The 14,197-nt window shown below is 42.1% G+C and overlaps 1 protein-coding gene across 3 annotated transcripts in view; it reads left to right on the top strand.

The window, feature by feature from the left end:
- Positions 1-14,197, top strand: part of MAST4 (microtubule associated serine/threonine kinase family member 4) — a gene marked incomplete at its 5' end in the record, with an annotated part of 555,822 nt that overhangs the window by 468,110 nt on the left and 73,515 nt on the right. For all 3 annotated transcript variants that reach the window (XM_080933665.1, XM_080933667.1, XM_080933666.1), the window contains one exon: positions 13,586-13,655. In XM_080933665.1, coding sequence (XP_080789791.1) covers positions 13,586-13,655 — 70 coding nt within the window. The remainder of the gene's footprint in view (positions 1-13,585; positions 13,656-14,197) is intronic.

Below are 14,197 nucleotides of genomic sequence, written 5' to 3'. Positions count from 1 at the left end.
TCATTTTTGAGGAAGAAGAGTCTTTCCAAACAGTATTCAAAACCCAATAATCATAAAGGAAAACACATAAGCTTAATAAGGTTTTCTCCTGGGAAGTTATCATGAACACAAAAGGACAAAGAGAAACGAGAAAGACGGCTCCAGTGTGTTGACGGTGTATGGTTTCCATGTGGAGAACAAAGAAGGAAAAACTCCGGCAAAATAAAGAATGAGCCAGGTACTTTGTACTAAAAACATCACAAAAGGAGGCTGGAGAGAGAGAGAGCTCAGCTAGTAAGAACACTGGCTGCTTTTCCAGAGGACCTGGGTTCAATTCCTAGCACCCACACCATGGTTTACAGCCTCTCTAACTATGGCTTCAGAGCCTCCTTCTGAAACTGCCATGGAACCTCCAGCCCCCTCTTCTTAACCTCCATGAGCATGAGGCAGACACAGTACACAGGTGGGAATGCAGGCAAAGTACCCACACGGGTAAAGGGAAGCGATAAAAAAATACAAAAGGTAGTCCTGTTAAAAGGTGATTGGCTTCACTCAGAATCACTTAAATAGAGACACAAGATGATGCATATGTTAATAGCTCCATCGTGATGAGCGCAGCAAACAGTATAGCAAAACATACATCTCATAATGTCTGAGTGACATTATGCACCTCATAATTTGGTGCTATACCTCAGCAGATCTGCAGAACAGAAAAGATAGTTGTCAGTGCGATTCTCATCTACTTATAGACAAAAATAATGTCATAATTGGCTAGCTGGAGGTGGGGAGGGATACTGCCCCATGTGCCCAGTTAAGGGCACTAATCAAATCAGTACAGCACTCTTGACGGGGAGCAGGGCTATAGAACCCAACACGGACAGCCTACCCACCCATAACCCAGTACTTCAGCTTCTAGGAACTTAGACCTGGGATATAGTCAATAAACATTCAGCAGAAACTCTGGGGATCTTCAAAACATCAAAGTCCACACAGAGATCCACTAATAAACTCTGGTATGTACATATTAGTTAGAATTTTCTTTGGTACTGAAAAGGATGGGCTAAAGATTTGGAAGTGTTAAAACAAAAAGTTATTACTAGATGATTGAAAACAGCCGTCTAGTATAGAACCTTTAAAAGTTATAAACATATAAAGAATTAAACATGGTGCTGTACTCTTTGAGGTAGTTTTAATGTATTTCTGGTAAGAGACTATGTAATAGAGGAGGTTAGGCCCAAAGTCTAGGAAAGAGCCTGAAGTATCTGAATGAGAGGCTGGGCTGGTAGGCAGCCTAGGGGGAGTTCTGGGTTCCTCTCCCAGAACCATAATTCCATAATTAAAAAATGCGAGTGAACCAATAAGAAGATCAGAGGCTGTGAGAGATTTTAAAAAATCTTTCTGTTTAACTACCTGAATTGTTTACATTTTCTTTGACATGTGCATGTAATTGCTTCAGTAATATAATTCAGAGCTATAAAAATGTGCTTTTACTATTGTGACTGTCTCTGCTTGCTCACTTTCCTTTGTCTCCACGGTCCCTACCTTTCAGTTGCTTTTCTCAGCGTGGAGATCAAAGGCCACACTTGTGAGGTGACCCAAGCACATCCTTTTGGAATTCATTTCTCGACATGAACAGTATTATGTCCTCTTGGTCTTCTCGTGGCCAGTGTGGGGGAGCCCCATGATCAGTGCTTGCCACATCATAGCCCCAGAGAAGGAAGTGTGAGAGCATTTTCATTGGCTATCCCTTCAGCCCCGCCCCCCAGACCTGACACTGGTAGAGACTGTCATTTCTGTTTAGTTTAAAACATTTCATTTAACATTCCTTTTTTATGTAGTAAGATCTCTCCCTCTTAGGCCTCGTCTCTCTTCCAGATTGTCCTCCTGCTTTCATGTCTCCTCAAACATACAAAGGGCATGTGTGACAGAAAACATGCAATATTTATTTTTTGGAGTTTTATGTATTTTGCTGAACAGGATGATTTATTTCTATATATTTTCTGTCAAATTACATGTTTTTCCCCTTTATGACTGAATTATATATATAAAATGTATAACCACATTTTAAGGATTTTTATGTGTATGTGTCAGTGTCTATGTGCATATACCATATCATGTGCATGCAAGTGTCAGCAAAGGCCAGAGGTCTTACATCCCTGGGAACTGGAGTTACAGGCAGTTTTGAGTCATGTGATATAGATGCTGGGAACTGAGCCTTGTCTTTCTGCAAGAGCAGTCAGTGCTCTTAACCACTGAGCCATCTCTCAGCCCCACCCATATTTCTTTTATCCGCTACTCAGCTGATGAGCATGAAGGCTCATTCCACCCGTCTGCTTCTGTCACTACTGTGTCAGGAAGTGTGGATTTGCGGGCATCTCTGTGTAGGCTGACTTGGATCCCTATGGACGTGTTCCAGGTGGAATCAAGTTCTTCTTGACTTTAATGGGAACCGCCATACTAGTTTTCATAGTGGCTAGAGCTAGTTACATTCACACCACTAGTGTGTCATTGCCCTTCCTGGCCTCATTCTCCCCAGGATTTGTTGTTTATTTTCTTAATGATGCCCATTATGAGTGACTGAGATAAAATTGTGGTGTACTTTCAATTTGCATTTCCATGATGGCCAAGGCTATTAAACACTCTTTCGTATGTTTTATTGATCCTAACACAGGCCATTTTTGGTCTCTGGATTATTTTCAGAATACAAAGTTCTGGCTTAAACCTTCTCTCCAGAGTTGTTAACATTTCATTTTGCCTACTGTCCCTGCCAAAATCCCTCAAAGGGAACACTGGGAATCATTGTTCTTTGGCTCTCTGAATTTAGTCATGCCCAGCCTATATCCTGATAAAAGCTGTCAACTAATTTAGTTGCCAAAATATGCATTTGTATATGCTTTCCATTCGAGGAAGATCTTTGAAATTCTAGTATGATTTTTATTTTATTTTAATTTGAAGATTGTGATCACATTTCTCTTCCTTCCTCCCTTCCCACTCTTCTTCATGGCCCTCAAATTTATGGCTCCCCCCCCCCTCGCTAATTGGTTATTGCATGTATGCATTCCCAAATAAATCCTGCTCAGTTCCTATAATGCTACATGTATTATGTTTTCAGGGCTGACCACTTAGCACTGGACAACCAGTTGGTCTGCTCTTATTCATGGAAGACCGCCTCTACTACTCCTGGCTTTTCTTGTTACTTGGAGTTCTTTGTATAGGGTTAAGGCCTCATGGGCTTTTTCCCATCCACTTTGGCATGTCCATTGGTGTTATCCTTGTTCAGCTCATGTTTGGACAGTCCCATTGCTAAGAATTTATGGGTGTAACTTCTGAGCACATACAATCTCAGCAAACTCCCTGACCTGCCTCTTACAGTCTTTCTGCCTCCTCTTTTACAATGTTCCCTGACTAGCTTACATAGTACCAGAAGGCACCATGCAAGCTTTCAAAGGAGGGAAGCAATCAAAGTCCCCCCTCCAACTGTAGTACCTATGAACTGCACCAAAGACCAGCCTGGCATGATAACTTGTACATGTACAACTTGGTGGAAACCAACAGCTCTCTAACTGAACTTAAAACCTGTTCCACAAGAGGGAAATGATGCCTGGTACTAGAAACCAAACTAGTTTCTCAGTCTTCGTTAAGTTGTGGTTATTAGGGAGTCTACATTCAGTATACCTTTTAAGAGATTAGTCACAACTTCTTCCCTGGCTTATGACATCACAGAACATCAGAAGGGCTCAACATGTAGTTACTGCGTGTGAATTCATAAGATAGTACTCTCAAAGGGTTTGTATTTGTGTGTATAGGGCCTCACGGTTGTGTATGTTTTGGAACCAACTCCCTGTACAATGCTCATAAGTTGTTTTAAACCATCGTGGGCAAGAAATGATGTGTACAGAATAGCAGGATGGGGAGCAAAATGAACATATATATTCCTGTGGGGATATTTCCTACAAGAATAATTGGATGGTTAGAATAAGTGGCCTTAGATGGTCATTTGTTGAAACCAAGCTGGATGGATGGTATTAATTGTCTTAATAAGTGTAACTGTTTTAATATCACACGGCTAAAGTTACAGGCCATGAAAAATGAGAAACATGAATGGGACACATTTTAAGGCAAGTCTTACTCATGAACTGTTAGGTGCTGTTTATGATGAAAAATGAACGGTTTGACTAAAATGATTAAAGTCTATAGTCAGTGACATTTTCCTACCTATGTTTTGAAAACATTTTAGATCTTAACCCAAGAACATATGAATTACATAGAGTTTAACTCATGTAGGGTTAATGATCTAGTTTTAGAGCAGTGGTTTGCAACTTTCCTAATGCTGTGACCCTTTAATATAGGTTCTCATGTTATGGTTGCCCCCAGCCATAAAATTATTTCATTGCTACTTCATAACTGTAATCTTTCTACTGTTATGAATCATAATGTAAATATCAGATATGCAGGATATCTGATATGTGACCCACACAAAAAGATCATTTATACCATCCCCCAGGAGGGTTGAGAACTGCTGTTGTAGAGAAAGGGAGAAATTGATGTGTGGGCATCTGAAGAAGAGAATGGTGATCTTGTGATCACATGTGTGAGGTGTCCCTCCTTCCCCATGGCTTTGCTTTCTGTGGCTTCAGTCAGCCGTGATGAACTTTAAATATTAAATTTTAATATAAACTTAAATATCAAGAAATGTTAAATGGAAATTCCAGAGGTAAACCACTTGTAACTTCTTCACTGGCCCTTGAAGGAGGAGGATGAAAAGGCTGCTATTCTGCCATGTTCTGCCAAGTCATCCTGTCCATTAATATCTTACTAGTCACGTCCCTTGGCAGATCACTGTCTGAAGCATCACAGGGCATATAGTTAAGTGTCTTGGCTTTTCCTGAATAATGGCCCCAGTTTGGATAAGACAAAGAAAAGGTGAAAAGTGTTTTCTTTCCGTGAAAGTTCTGTGTTTGGTAGAGAAACAATGGCAACAAAAAGCCTCCCACTACAGTAGATGTGGTGGTGTTAACTGTGACAAATGCCTGGGGAAACCACCACAGAGCAGAGAAGTTGCAGCTGGTCTCAAAGTTGAGGACATTTCAGTCCATGGTCACTAGACCTCATCATTAAGGGTCTGTGGAATGGGCAGCATCTTGGCCGAATCTGTGGCAGAAGTGTATGTCAGGAAAGCTGCTCAATTCGTGGTGGAGTGATGGGAGAGAGGAAGAAGAGAAGGAGGGGAAGAAAGAGAGGGGAGGAATGGAAGGAAGGAGGGAGGGAGAATAAGAGGGAAAGAGGGAGAATATGAATGAGAGAAGAAGGGAACCAGCAACAACATATTCCCTTCAAAGTCACACCTCAAATGACCTGCTACTGCTAAATAGGTTCCATCTCTGAATACCCCATTAAGCTATGAGCTCACCAATGAGTGAATCACTGATTAGATCCCAGCCTTTATGTCCAGTCATTTCTCAGTAGTGCCACCAGCTTGGAACCAAGCCTTTTAAATTTTGCACATGAATCTTTTTGAGGGATACTTCGTGTCTCCACCCTGCCACTGGTAATGTGTCTGGTACCTAACTTATAAATTAAACTATATTGTAAAGTATGTATGAATAGAAAAAAATCATAACATAATATAGTATTTGTTCTATTTGCGGTTTCAGGAACCCACCAGGAACTTGGAGTGCTTCATTAGACATGTCCTAGCTTACTAGCCCAAGAGAGACCCCAGGGGAAGGTGGGACTGAAAGTGCTGAGTTGGCAAATAGTATTTGTTTGTATTGGTGGGAAAGGCATTTCAGATCTGACTGCCCTTTTAAGAATATATAAAGTTCAGAGGGGGATGAATATGTAGAAGGGACATTGAGTTAATATTACCAAGAATGGGAAATCAAGTTTTCGAGTGAATTGGGCAACGGAACAGAAATCCAGGTATGTCCTAGGGAAGAGCTCTAAAGGACGAGTAACCTGCAGACAAATTCTAAGATATGTTTTTCAAACCCAGCCACCATCCTGCAGTGGAGCAAGGTCTGGGCAACGGGGCGTCTTTAAGCCTCCCCAGTTGATTTCCGTATGCTGCCCTCAGTGAGAACCCTTCCTTCTCTGACCTAAGGGAATGTAAGGAAAAGAGTGAGGAGCGTCATTGAGATGAGAGCATCAGTGCTAGGGATGCCCCTGAAGTGTGCGCTCTCTGTGAACACACACTAAGTTCTGACCTGCCCCTGAAGTGTGTGCTCTCTGTGAACACACACTAAGTTCTGACCTGCCCCTGAAGTGTGTGCTCTCTGTGAACACACACTAAGTTCTGACCTGCTAGACTCTCATCTCACTCCATGTAATTTTCTTACAAAGGTTAACAAACATTTCTAGCCCAAACAATAATTATTTCAAAGAAAACCCCTTGCTTTATCTTGCTGTGTTGGTGAGATTCCTGCCCACTGGATTCCTTAGGAACATGTAGAATGTGTTAACAGGACCAGCTCTGCTCTAGTATTCATTCTTTAAGGGGAGCTGAAAGGGAAAGGTTTCTAATGAGCATCACTTTTACAGTAAGTACATTTAGGAAACTATATGAATTGTTCGGCCTTTCATTAAAATGCCTCTCTTCAGACTCAAAATTACTTAGCAGTTGAAGCTAACAGTCTAAGAACCAATTTCCTGATAACATCCTCTCTCTTCTAGGATAAAAGGGAAGTTCTTTGTATCTAATTATGTTAAGGAATTGAAATCCTTTCCTGTCAGATAGGAAAAAATAATAATAACATGTCTACACTGCCATATTCTTTAACTCGGTTCTACCCAGATTCAGGGACTAATTAGTTATCTGAGATTAATAGCACTAATCAAATTCCATGTAATTGCATGGAAGTTAGGAATCTATCTGTCACTGTGACTGTGTTCTTGCCTCCCCTTCCTTGACCTTACAAACAGAGCTCAGAAACTTTAAACAAAGGGTGAAAGTAATCTCTTCTCTATAGCTGAGAGGATGAATTACTATAGATGGGAAGAAAACATACAGCTCCCAATCAACTTCCTTCACCACTCTTACCATTTACCAGTCTTTACCTGAGATCACCTGAGATGTGACATCAATTCAGAGTAATAAGGAAGGGTCAATGGAAAGCTAAACCATCCTCAAGAACCCATTACAGCATCTCTCGCTGGGATTTGTATCAATGCCATGGCATCTCAAACACAGGACACAAATTCCAGAGGAATGGCTTCAGGAAGCAGAGACAATAGACATCTCTTTTTCTCATGATACCGAGTCAACCTCTTACTGGGTCTCTTCTGCTCCCTACATGTCTTCTACCCTATAACCTCCTTGAGAAACATTACATATGTAAGAATCCTAAGTGTGTTGTCGAACAGTAAGCTTACTGTAATTTACCATCAAAGGTTTTTAAGTAATTTTGATGAATTTAAAAGCTTTGGTTTAGGTAAACGCTTTCTTCAAATGACTAAAGGTCCAGCATGGGTATCTCAGTGATCTGAAAGGGTAGAGTGCATATCTGCTTCTGTCCGTAGGTTAGTGGTCACAGTGCCTGCTTACCTGCTTTGTTTGCACAGGGAACTCAGTGCACCAAACAGTAAAAACTTTAAACTAACTGGATTGGAAAACCAAAGCAATGTGTTTCCAGTCTATTGTGTAACAGGAGCGAAGTTAGGCACTTAGAAGTCACCTGGAGTGATGATGGTCCTCAACCTTCCTGATGCTGTGACCCTCATGAGGAATATAGTTAATTCCTCGTGTTGTGGTGACCCCAGTGATAAAATTATTTCTGTTGCTACTTCGTAGCTAGTTTTGCCACTGTTCTGATTTGTAATGTAAATGTTTTTAGAGATAGCAGTTTACCAGAGGGAACAGGACCCTCTGCTGATCGTCATTTAGGACTGTGAATGTGTGTGAGGAAGACAGGAACGGAACATCACATGTAAAGCATCGTGTTTTCTTCAGGAGATAGAACGCTTACTTATTGCCTGAATTTGCATCTTTATTCTGTGAAAGTTCTCTTCTCTGCGGCCTTTTCTGTCAACTGTAAACATGTCGGTGACACTAAGTCACCAGGCATTACATAACCTGAAATAGGAAGTTATTTTTTCTCTCAAGAATACTAAGAAAATTCTAACAAAGTGCTAAGGGTTTATGTGACTAATGCTGTTATCTTTGAGAACAATGTCACATGCTTGTGACATGCATTTAGATGCATCTTCGGCCATCTGAAGTGTTGCCTCTGTAAGTCAGACAACTTGAAGCTCATCTGGGTACCCAAGCCTTGTTCCTAATTCTGCTGCTCCCAAATCATGTCCTTCCTCAGTCGTCCCCTATCTCAGCTAATGCCAGTGCCTGTCCATTTTGCCTGGAATCTAAAGCCTTTATTTCCCTAACTTAAAAATTATTAATTATGTTAAATATTTTTATTGAATAAAAAATTTCAGATAACACATTTGATCGTGTTTTCCCCTTCCATACTTCTTCCCAGATCTGTTCCACCACCCTATCCACCAAACTGTGTGTTCTCTTTCTCTCTAAAAATAAATGAGTAAAACCAAAACAACAAAAACCCAAGAAACACATAAAACCCTCAGAAAAAATGAAAATAAAAAAAAAAACAGCAAAAAATTGCCTAAACAAGGCAAAATGAGACAAAAAGATATACAAAGATATCATAAGTTTATGTTGTGTCAACTGCTCCGAGGCACAGGCCTGAAGTGTGGTTATACCCACTGAGACCCCACTGAACACATCTGATTCTTTCTCTTTGCCGTTAAGCCCTGGTCACAGATAGCTTCTTGCTTAGGGATGGGAGTTGAATGCACTTCCACCTCCCAGTGCAGGGACCCTATCTGGCTTGAACAGGTGTCAGCCTCTTTTGTGCACCACAATCTCTCTGCATTTGTATGTGCATCCATTCTGTTGTGTCTTGAAGAAACTTTCCTTGAAGCTACCCAGAACCTCTGGCTTTTATAATTTTCCCCTTTTCTTTTCTACAGAGATCCCTGAGCCTGAGGGCAGGGCTTTAATGGAGATGTCCCATTTAGGATGAACCATCCAAAGTCTGTTGCTCTCTGCAGATTGTCCAATTGTGGGTTCCTGTGCTAGATCCCATCTATTGCAAGGAGGGACTTGTCTGATGATATTATTTGAGGCACTGATTGTCTATCAGATGTATAATAACTATTCCAGATGGCACATTTCCCACCTTTATTCTGTGGTTATTTCAACAAACCACATTGGTTTTTTTAGCCAGTACCTCCCTAAGATCTGCAATCACTGGATCCAACTATTGTCCCTGCCGCCAGACCTTTCTTGCCTGACCTAGTCAAGCCATGGGCCGTGGTTCTGGCTATGCCAGTCTTAGTCGGAGAAATTCTACATTCTAAGAGAATCTTAATGCATTGTAAATAATCTGTTTGCCCTGAACACCCAAGGATACTGGTGTCCTTTATCCACCAGCTCACAGTGAGTGCAGGTTACCATTGTCAGCCAATCAAGGATAGTCATTGCTTATTTAGGGCCTAAACAGCTGCCCAGGTTTAATTAATATTCCACAATTATATCTGGACGGGAGCCAGTTTCAGAGACAGGTGTCTAAGTGACAGGAAGATCTCCAACTTTCCTTCACACATCACCTGTTTTGGTCCAGTGGGATCCGTCGAAGTTTGCTGGTGACTTGAACTATGGTACCACATGACTTATTCTGTTGGAGGTTGCTGTGTAAATCTTGCAAGTCCCCATTTTATGCAGCCAGTCATCCTACAAGGAGATCCTAGACTTGGCTCTGTGCAGTCTGGTCTTAAGGTTGTGAAGCAGTGGCCATGTGTTGCTGAGGGTTGGTAAAGCCTTCAGAAAACACCACACTGTTATGGTATAAAACATTACAACTCATTTAAGGGGATCATCAAGTAATGAGAATGAGGAGTCAAGGGGGTGGGGCTTACTCTTTGATCCACCAGGAGTTTCTAATGGCAGTGGCCATTAATTCTTGGATTCCCTCTGTCCTTAAAGAAACGGAGGCATCAGAAACTGTCATTCTGTGAACAGATAGTTATTAAAAACACATTAATAACTTACACTGGGAAAAGCATATGCCTTTAAAAAAGATTTGCAGCTTGCTTCTCTGTGGTGAAGACACAGGACTTCTCCATCCTAATTACAAAGCAATCAAACAATTTAATTAATCTGGAAATCACTTTCTTCACAATAACTGCCTCCAAAATGAGGCACCCCGTGTAGTGCCGTTAGGTAAAGCACGGATCCAATACACTGCTTTTGTCTGTGCCTTGCCTCTGCCTCTGGGATCGTGGTGTTAATTACTTACCCAAGGCCAGACCACTGCTGAGGCTTACTGTATCAGGTCAGAGCATCAGCAGTGATGCTGGCAGTCCATAAAGTGTCCAAGCTCTCAAACATCCAAGAGCCAGCAAATCCCAGGAGCAGCAGGATGTGAGTTACAAGCAAGTGCCGCACATATGGGCAGAGAATTAACTGGCACCAGTTTCTTTTCAAGAGTCTCTCAGGTATTGCTTTGCAGATGGATGGATGAATTCAGAGAGCCGCGTGCAAGGAGTGAAGGTCATGTGTAGGACTCCGGTTTCAATCCATCTTGCTCTCTCTTCCCTGGAAGTGCCATTCATGTGTTCAACAGAGAGGACTTCATGGAGCATAAATGGCATGAGCCCATCTACCCTAAATTCAGAGCAGTTAGGACACTGTCTAATGAAATAGTATTGCTAAAGCTTGGGAGAGCAAAAAATAAAAACAAAACCTTCCACAATTGACCTCACCAACTCTAATAAGCTAATCTTAGCATTTCCCCCCAAGGAGAATTGAATTTTGTTCAGTGCATAACATATACATCTACACAGTTCACATTTACCCTTTTCTGTGTTAATACCAGAGCCCTACATACCACTCAAGATTCTCTATCAGCGGGCCATTCTGCCATGTTGTCCCTCCAGTCTACCTATGGAGCTGACACCAGGCACACTCTATGTTCTCTCTTTTCCATGGCTTGGCTCTAATGTGTCACCAATCACTCTTAATTTGCTGCAGAAGTTCTATCACCCTTGCATGCGCTGGACCATCTCCATCTCCAAAGCCTCCCACGACCTGGTACCAATGAATGTGGTTCATGGGTCATTGGCTGTACCACTCTGAATTTGCTATAGCTAGAGAGCTTATTTCAGAGAGCACTTTAATGTTTATAGTGTTTCTGACTCTCTGTTTCTGATTTCCTGAAGTCCCCATCTTACTCGAAGCTTGCGTAACTGCCCTGCCATTAAGTCCCTGTCCTTCTGATCTCTTTTGATGCTTTAGAGAATTTTAGTGATAGTGTAGTTGTAACAACAACACACACTACTGTCCCAATTCTTTCTACATGCCCCCTCCATCTTTTTTCCCAGCAAACCTTGTCAGAGTTGTCAAAACATGAATAGACTGTCTGTATAGTTGTAATCCTAAAACATTACACCACTTACTGATGTTATTGTCCTCATAGTTTGTTGACGCTCGCTGTGTGATATTTTTAATGTCCACACATTGATAACATCTCTCAGAACAGTCTAGTTCTTAAACACACAGCTTTGTGACTGCTCTATACATTTCAGTTCACCTTTGAAGCCTACATTTACAAACAGATCTGCAGAGCTAAGACACACAGACTTGAGGTTGAAGATAAAAGAATCTAGGGTTTGGCTTTATGTCAGGGAAAGACCAAGTGGGGAGGGGAAGGTTCAGTCATATCCAAGCGGGCAGCCCAGAGTGCGAAGCTGTCTGCGGATGGTTAATAGAAACTTTAGCAATGGCAGCTTTGATTTTTTTGAAGGGCGGAGGTAAGCCAATCTTCTCTGTCTGTTTCAGTCTGTCTGTCCTCAACTTTGAAGATCACCCTGTACTAGGAAGTGTTTTATAAAAGGGCACTGGTTTATCCCTTGGATTTCTGTTCCCCCCAGGTTTGGTATTTAATGAGTTCTTTGTTTCCACTCACCACATGACTCCCCAGAACTAGAGTTCTCTGTACACAGAAGACAGAGTAGGGTTTGGGCCGATTCACCACTTGGTGTTATTTTATTCTTCGGAATGAAGCAGAAAGAACTGTTTTCAGAATGTCTCAGCCTCAAGTAAGCAACTGACTTTTTACCACTAACAGTCTACTAGTAGTTTGTTCTCCATGGTATATGAACAACATGGATATGTCCCCAAACTTAAAACAACAACAACAAGAAGCCCAACCTCTGTACAGTGATTCCAAACATGAGCTTATCCCCCTTAGGAAGCAAGGGCTTTTAGCCATCTTGAAATTATTGAGCTCTTTTCCAGAATGCAGAGGGTAACACACAAGCTGAATTAGAAGAGGGACAATGAATGCTGTTGAGAGAAATCAGAATGAGTTAATTTGCTGTGTAGATAAACAGGCAGGATGAATTCTGGATTACTGGACAGCAAAAGCAAAATACATTCCTCCAGGGCCCGGGAACAGCAGTTGCAAAGACGTGATAAATTTCACTGTGGCAGGGGGACCGCTCCTTGCCTGGCTCTCTATAAAGAAACAGCTTCACAGCACTTCCCTGTTGAATGGCTTTGATTGTGCTGTCATAAAGTTAATAGCATCTGTTGAAGACAACACTATAAAATTTGCAACCTTAAGTTAATTGAAAATTTTCAGTGGAGATGCAGCCAATGTAGGAAGTCCTCCAGGTAACACTCAACTTCCCCTCCTTTAGGTATCAGGCTGTTCTTTTTTAGTACACTAATAACAAATTGTTTACCTTCCACAGTGGGGCAGGACTTGCAACTGGAAGCTGGTATTCCTCACAGCTGACTGCGGTCACTCTAAAGAGTGATATTGCAGTGGCCTTGCTATTGGGAATGAAATCTCCCGGTCTCTCTCCACTTTTCAAGGCACTACAGAGCTACTTTGCAGCCTTCTCTCACCTCCTTCCTGAAACCGGCTCCATTCCCAAGTGGTCTTTAAACAAGGCTGAGCATCTAATTAAATATGCAGGGAAGCAGTGTGGTCTGGAGCACCCGACCCTGCCCTCACCAGCTGCCTGCCAAGCTTTGTCAGTGATCAGCTGCAGACAATGCTGGCAGGTCCTTCCAGCCAGGGCCCTGAGACATTTAGAAACAGACCCAGACGGCTGGATTCTCCTTCATACTTTGTGACTACTTTCGTCACAGCTCTCTTAAATGTGTGCCTTGGAATCCAAGCCTTTGCTTTCAAGCCTTGGTTTCTTTCATACCAAGTCTGCTTGCCACAAAATAAAGAGTGCCTCCAACGGAAGCATGAGTTAACCATGTTAGCTTCTGAAGACATAGTACAAGACATGTATGTATTCACCATTCTACAGGCCAAAATGCTTAGGTTATAGTGCTGAACATATGGATTCCTAGGTTTGGACCACTTGGAAAGCTGTTCTGGAACTCTGTAACCTCCCACCCCACCCCCACCTCTACTGCTTCCCAGATCACCGCTCCCGGCAAAGCTAAAACATTATTAGAGGAAATGATGTTTTATAGAACTGTAAAGAACTGATTGCTGGAAAGATTCTGGTTATGGATAGCGGTACAAAAGCAAAATTAGGTTGTTCATTTTTCTTTTTCTCTCCACAGGAAACAGCCCTCAAGACAGCCCAAGGAATTTCTCCCCCAGTGCCTCAGCCCATTTCTCATTTGCAAGGAGGTAAGGGCTGCATATGGGTGGGGGATGGAGTGGTCCCTCGGGACATCTCTGTGCCCTCCCCATTCTCTTCCCGCCTTCTCTTCCAGGGCTCTGTCCTGTGAGAGCCTTTTCATTATCACATAAAGCCTTCTGCAAGCAAAGTACCTTGTTACATAGAACACGCTGGCTGTAACCATTTTCATGATGACTTCTTCCTTGTGTTAGAATTGGCAGGTCCTCTTGGTCCTTTGTTAACTGTGAGCCCGAGTGAAGGCAGGGAGGTCATTGTTTCTGTGTTTTCTCCCATCTTTAGAGCAGGCATGATTCAGCCTGGGCAGATTTTTACTGATTTTCTTTGACGTGTTATTATGCAGGCTCTATGTCCTGGTGCAGGCTTCTGCTGTTATCACAGGTTGTCCTTTAGTAAAATTGAGACTCTGGGTTACAAGGTATGCACTTGGGAGCAATTGAATGACAGATCTGAGATAAAGCACCTCTGTTTTTTCCAGCCAGGGTTCCTCTGTGTAGCCCTGACTGTCCTGGAACTCACTCTGTAGAACAGG

This window comes from Micromys minutus (genome assembly GCF_963924665.1).
Source record: "Micromys minutus genome assembly, chromosome: 20".
Taxonomy (NCBI): domain Eukaryota; kingdom Metazoa; phylum Chordata; class Mammalia; order Rodentia; family Muridae; genus Micromys; species Micromys minutus.
Note: the sequence above shows the minus strand (reverse complement) of the source record. Positions and strands in the feature narration are given on the sequence as shown.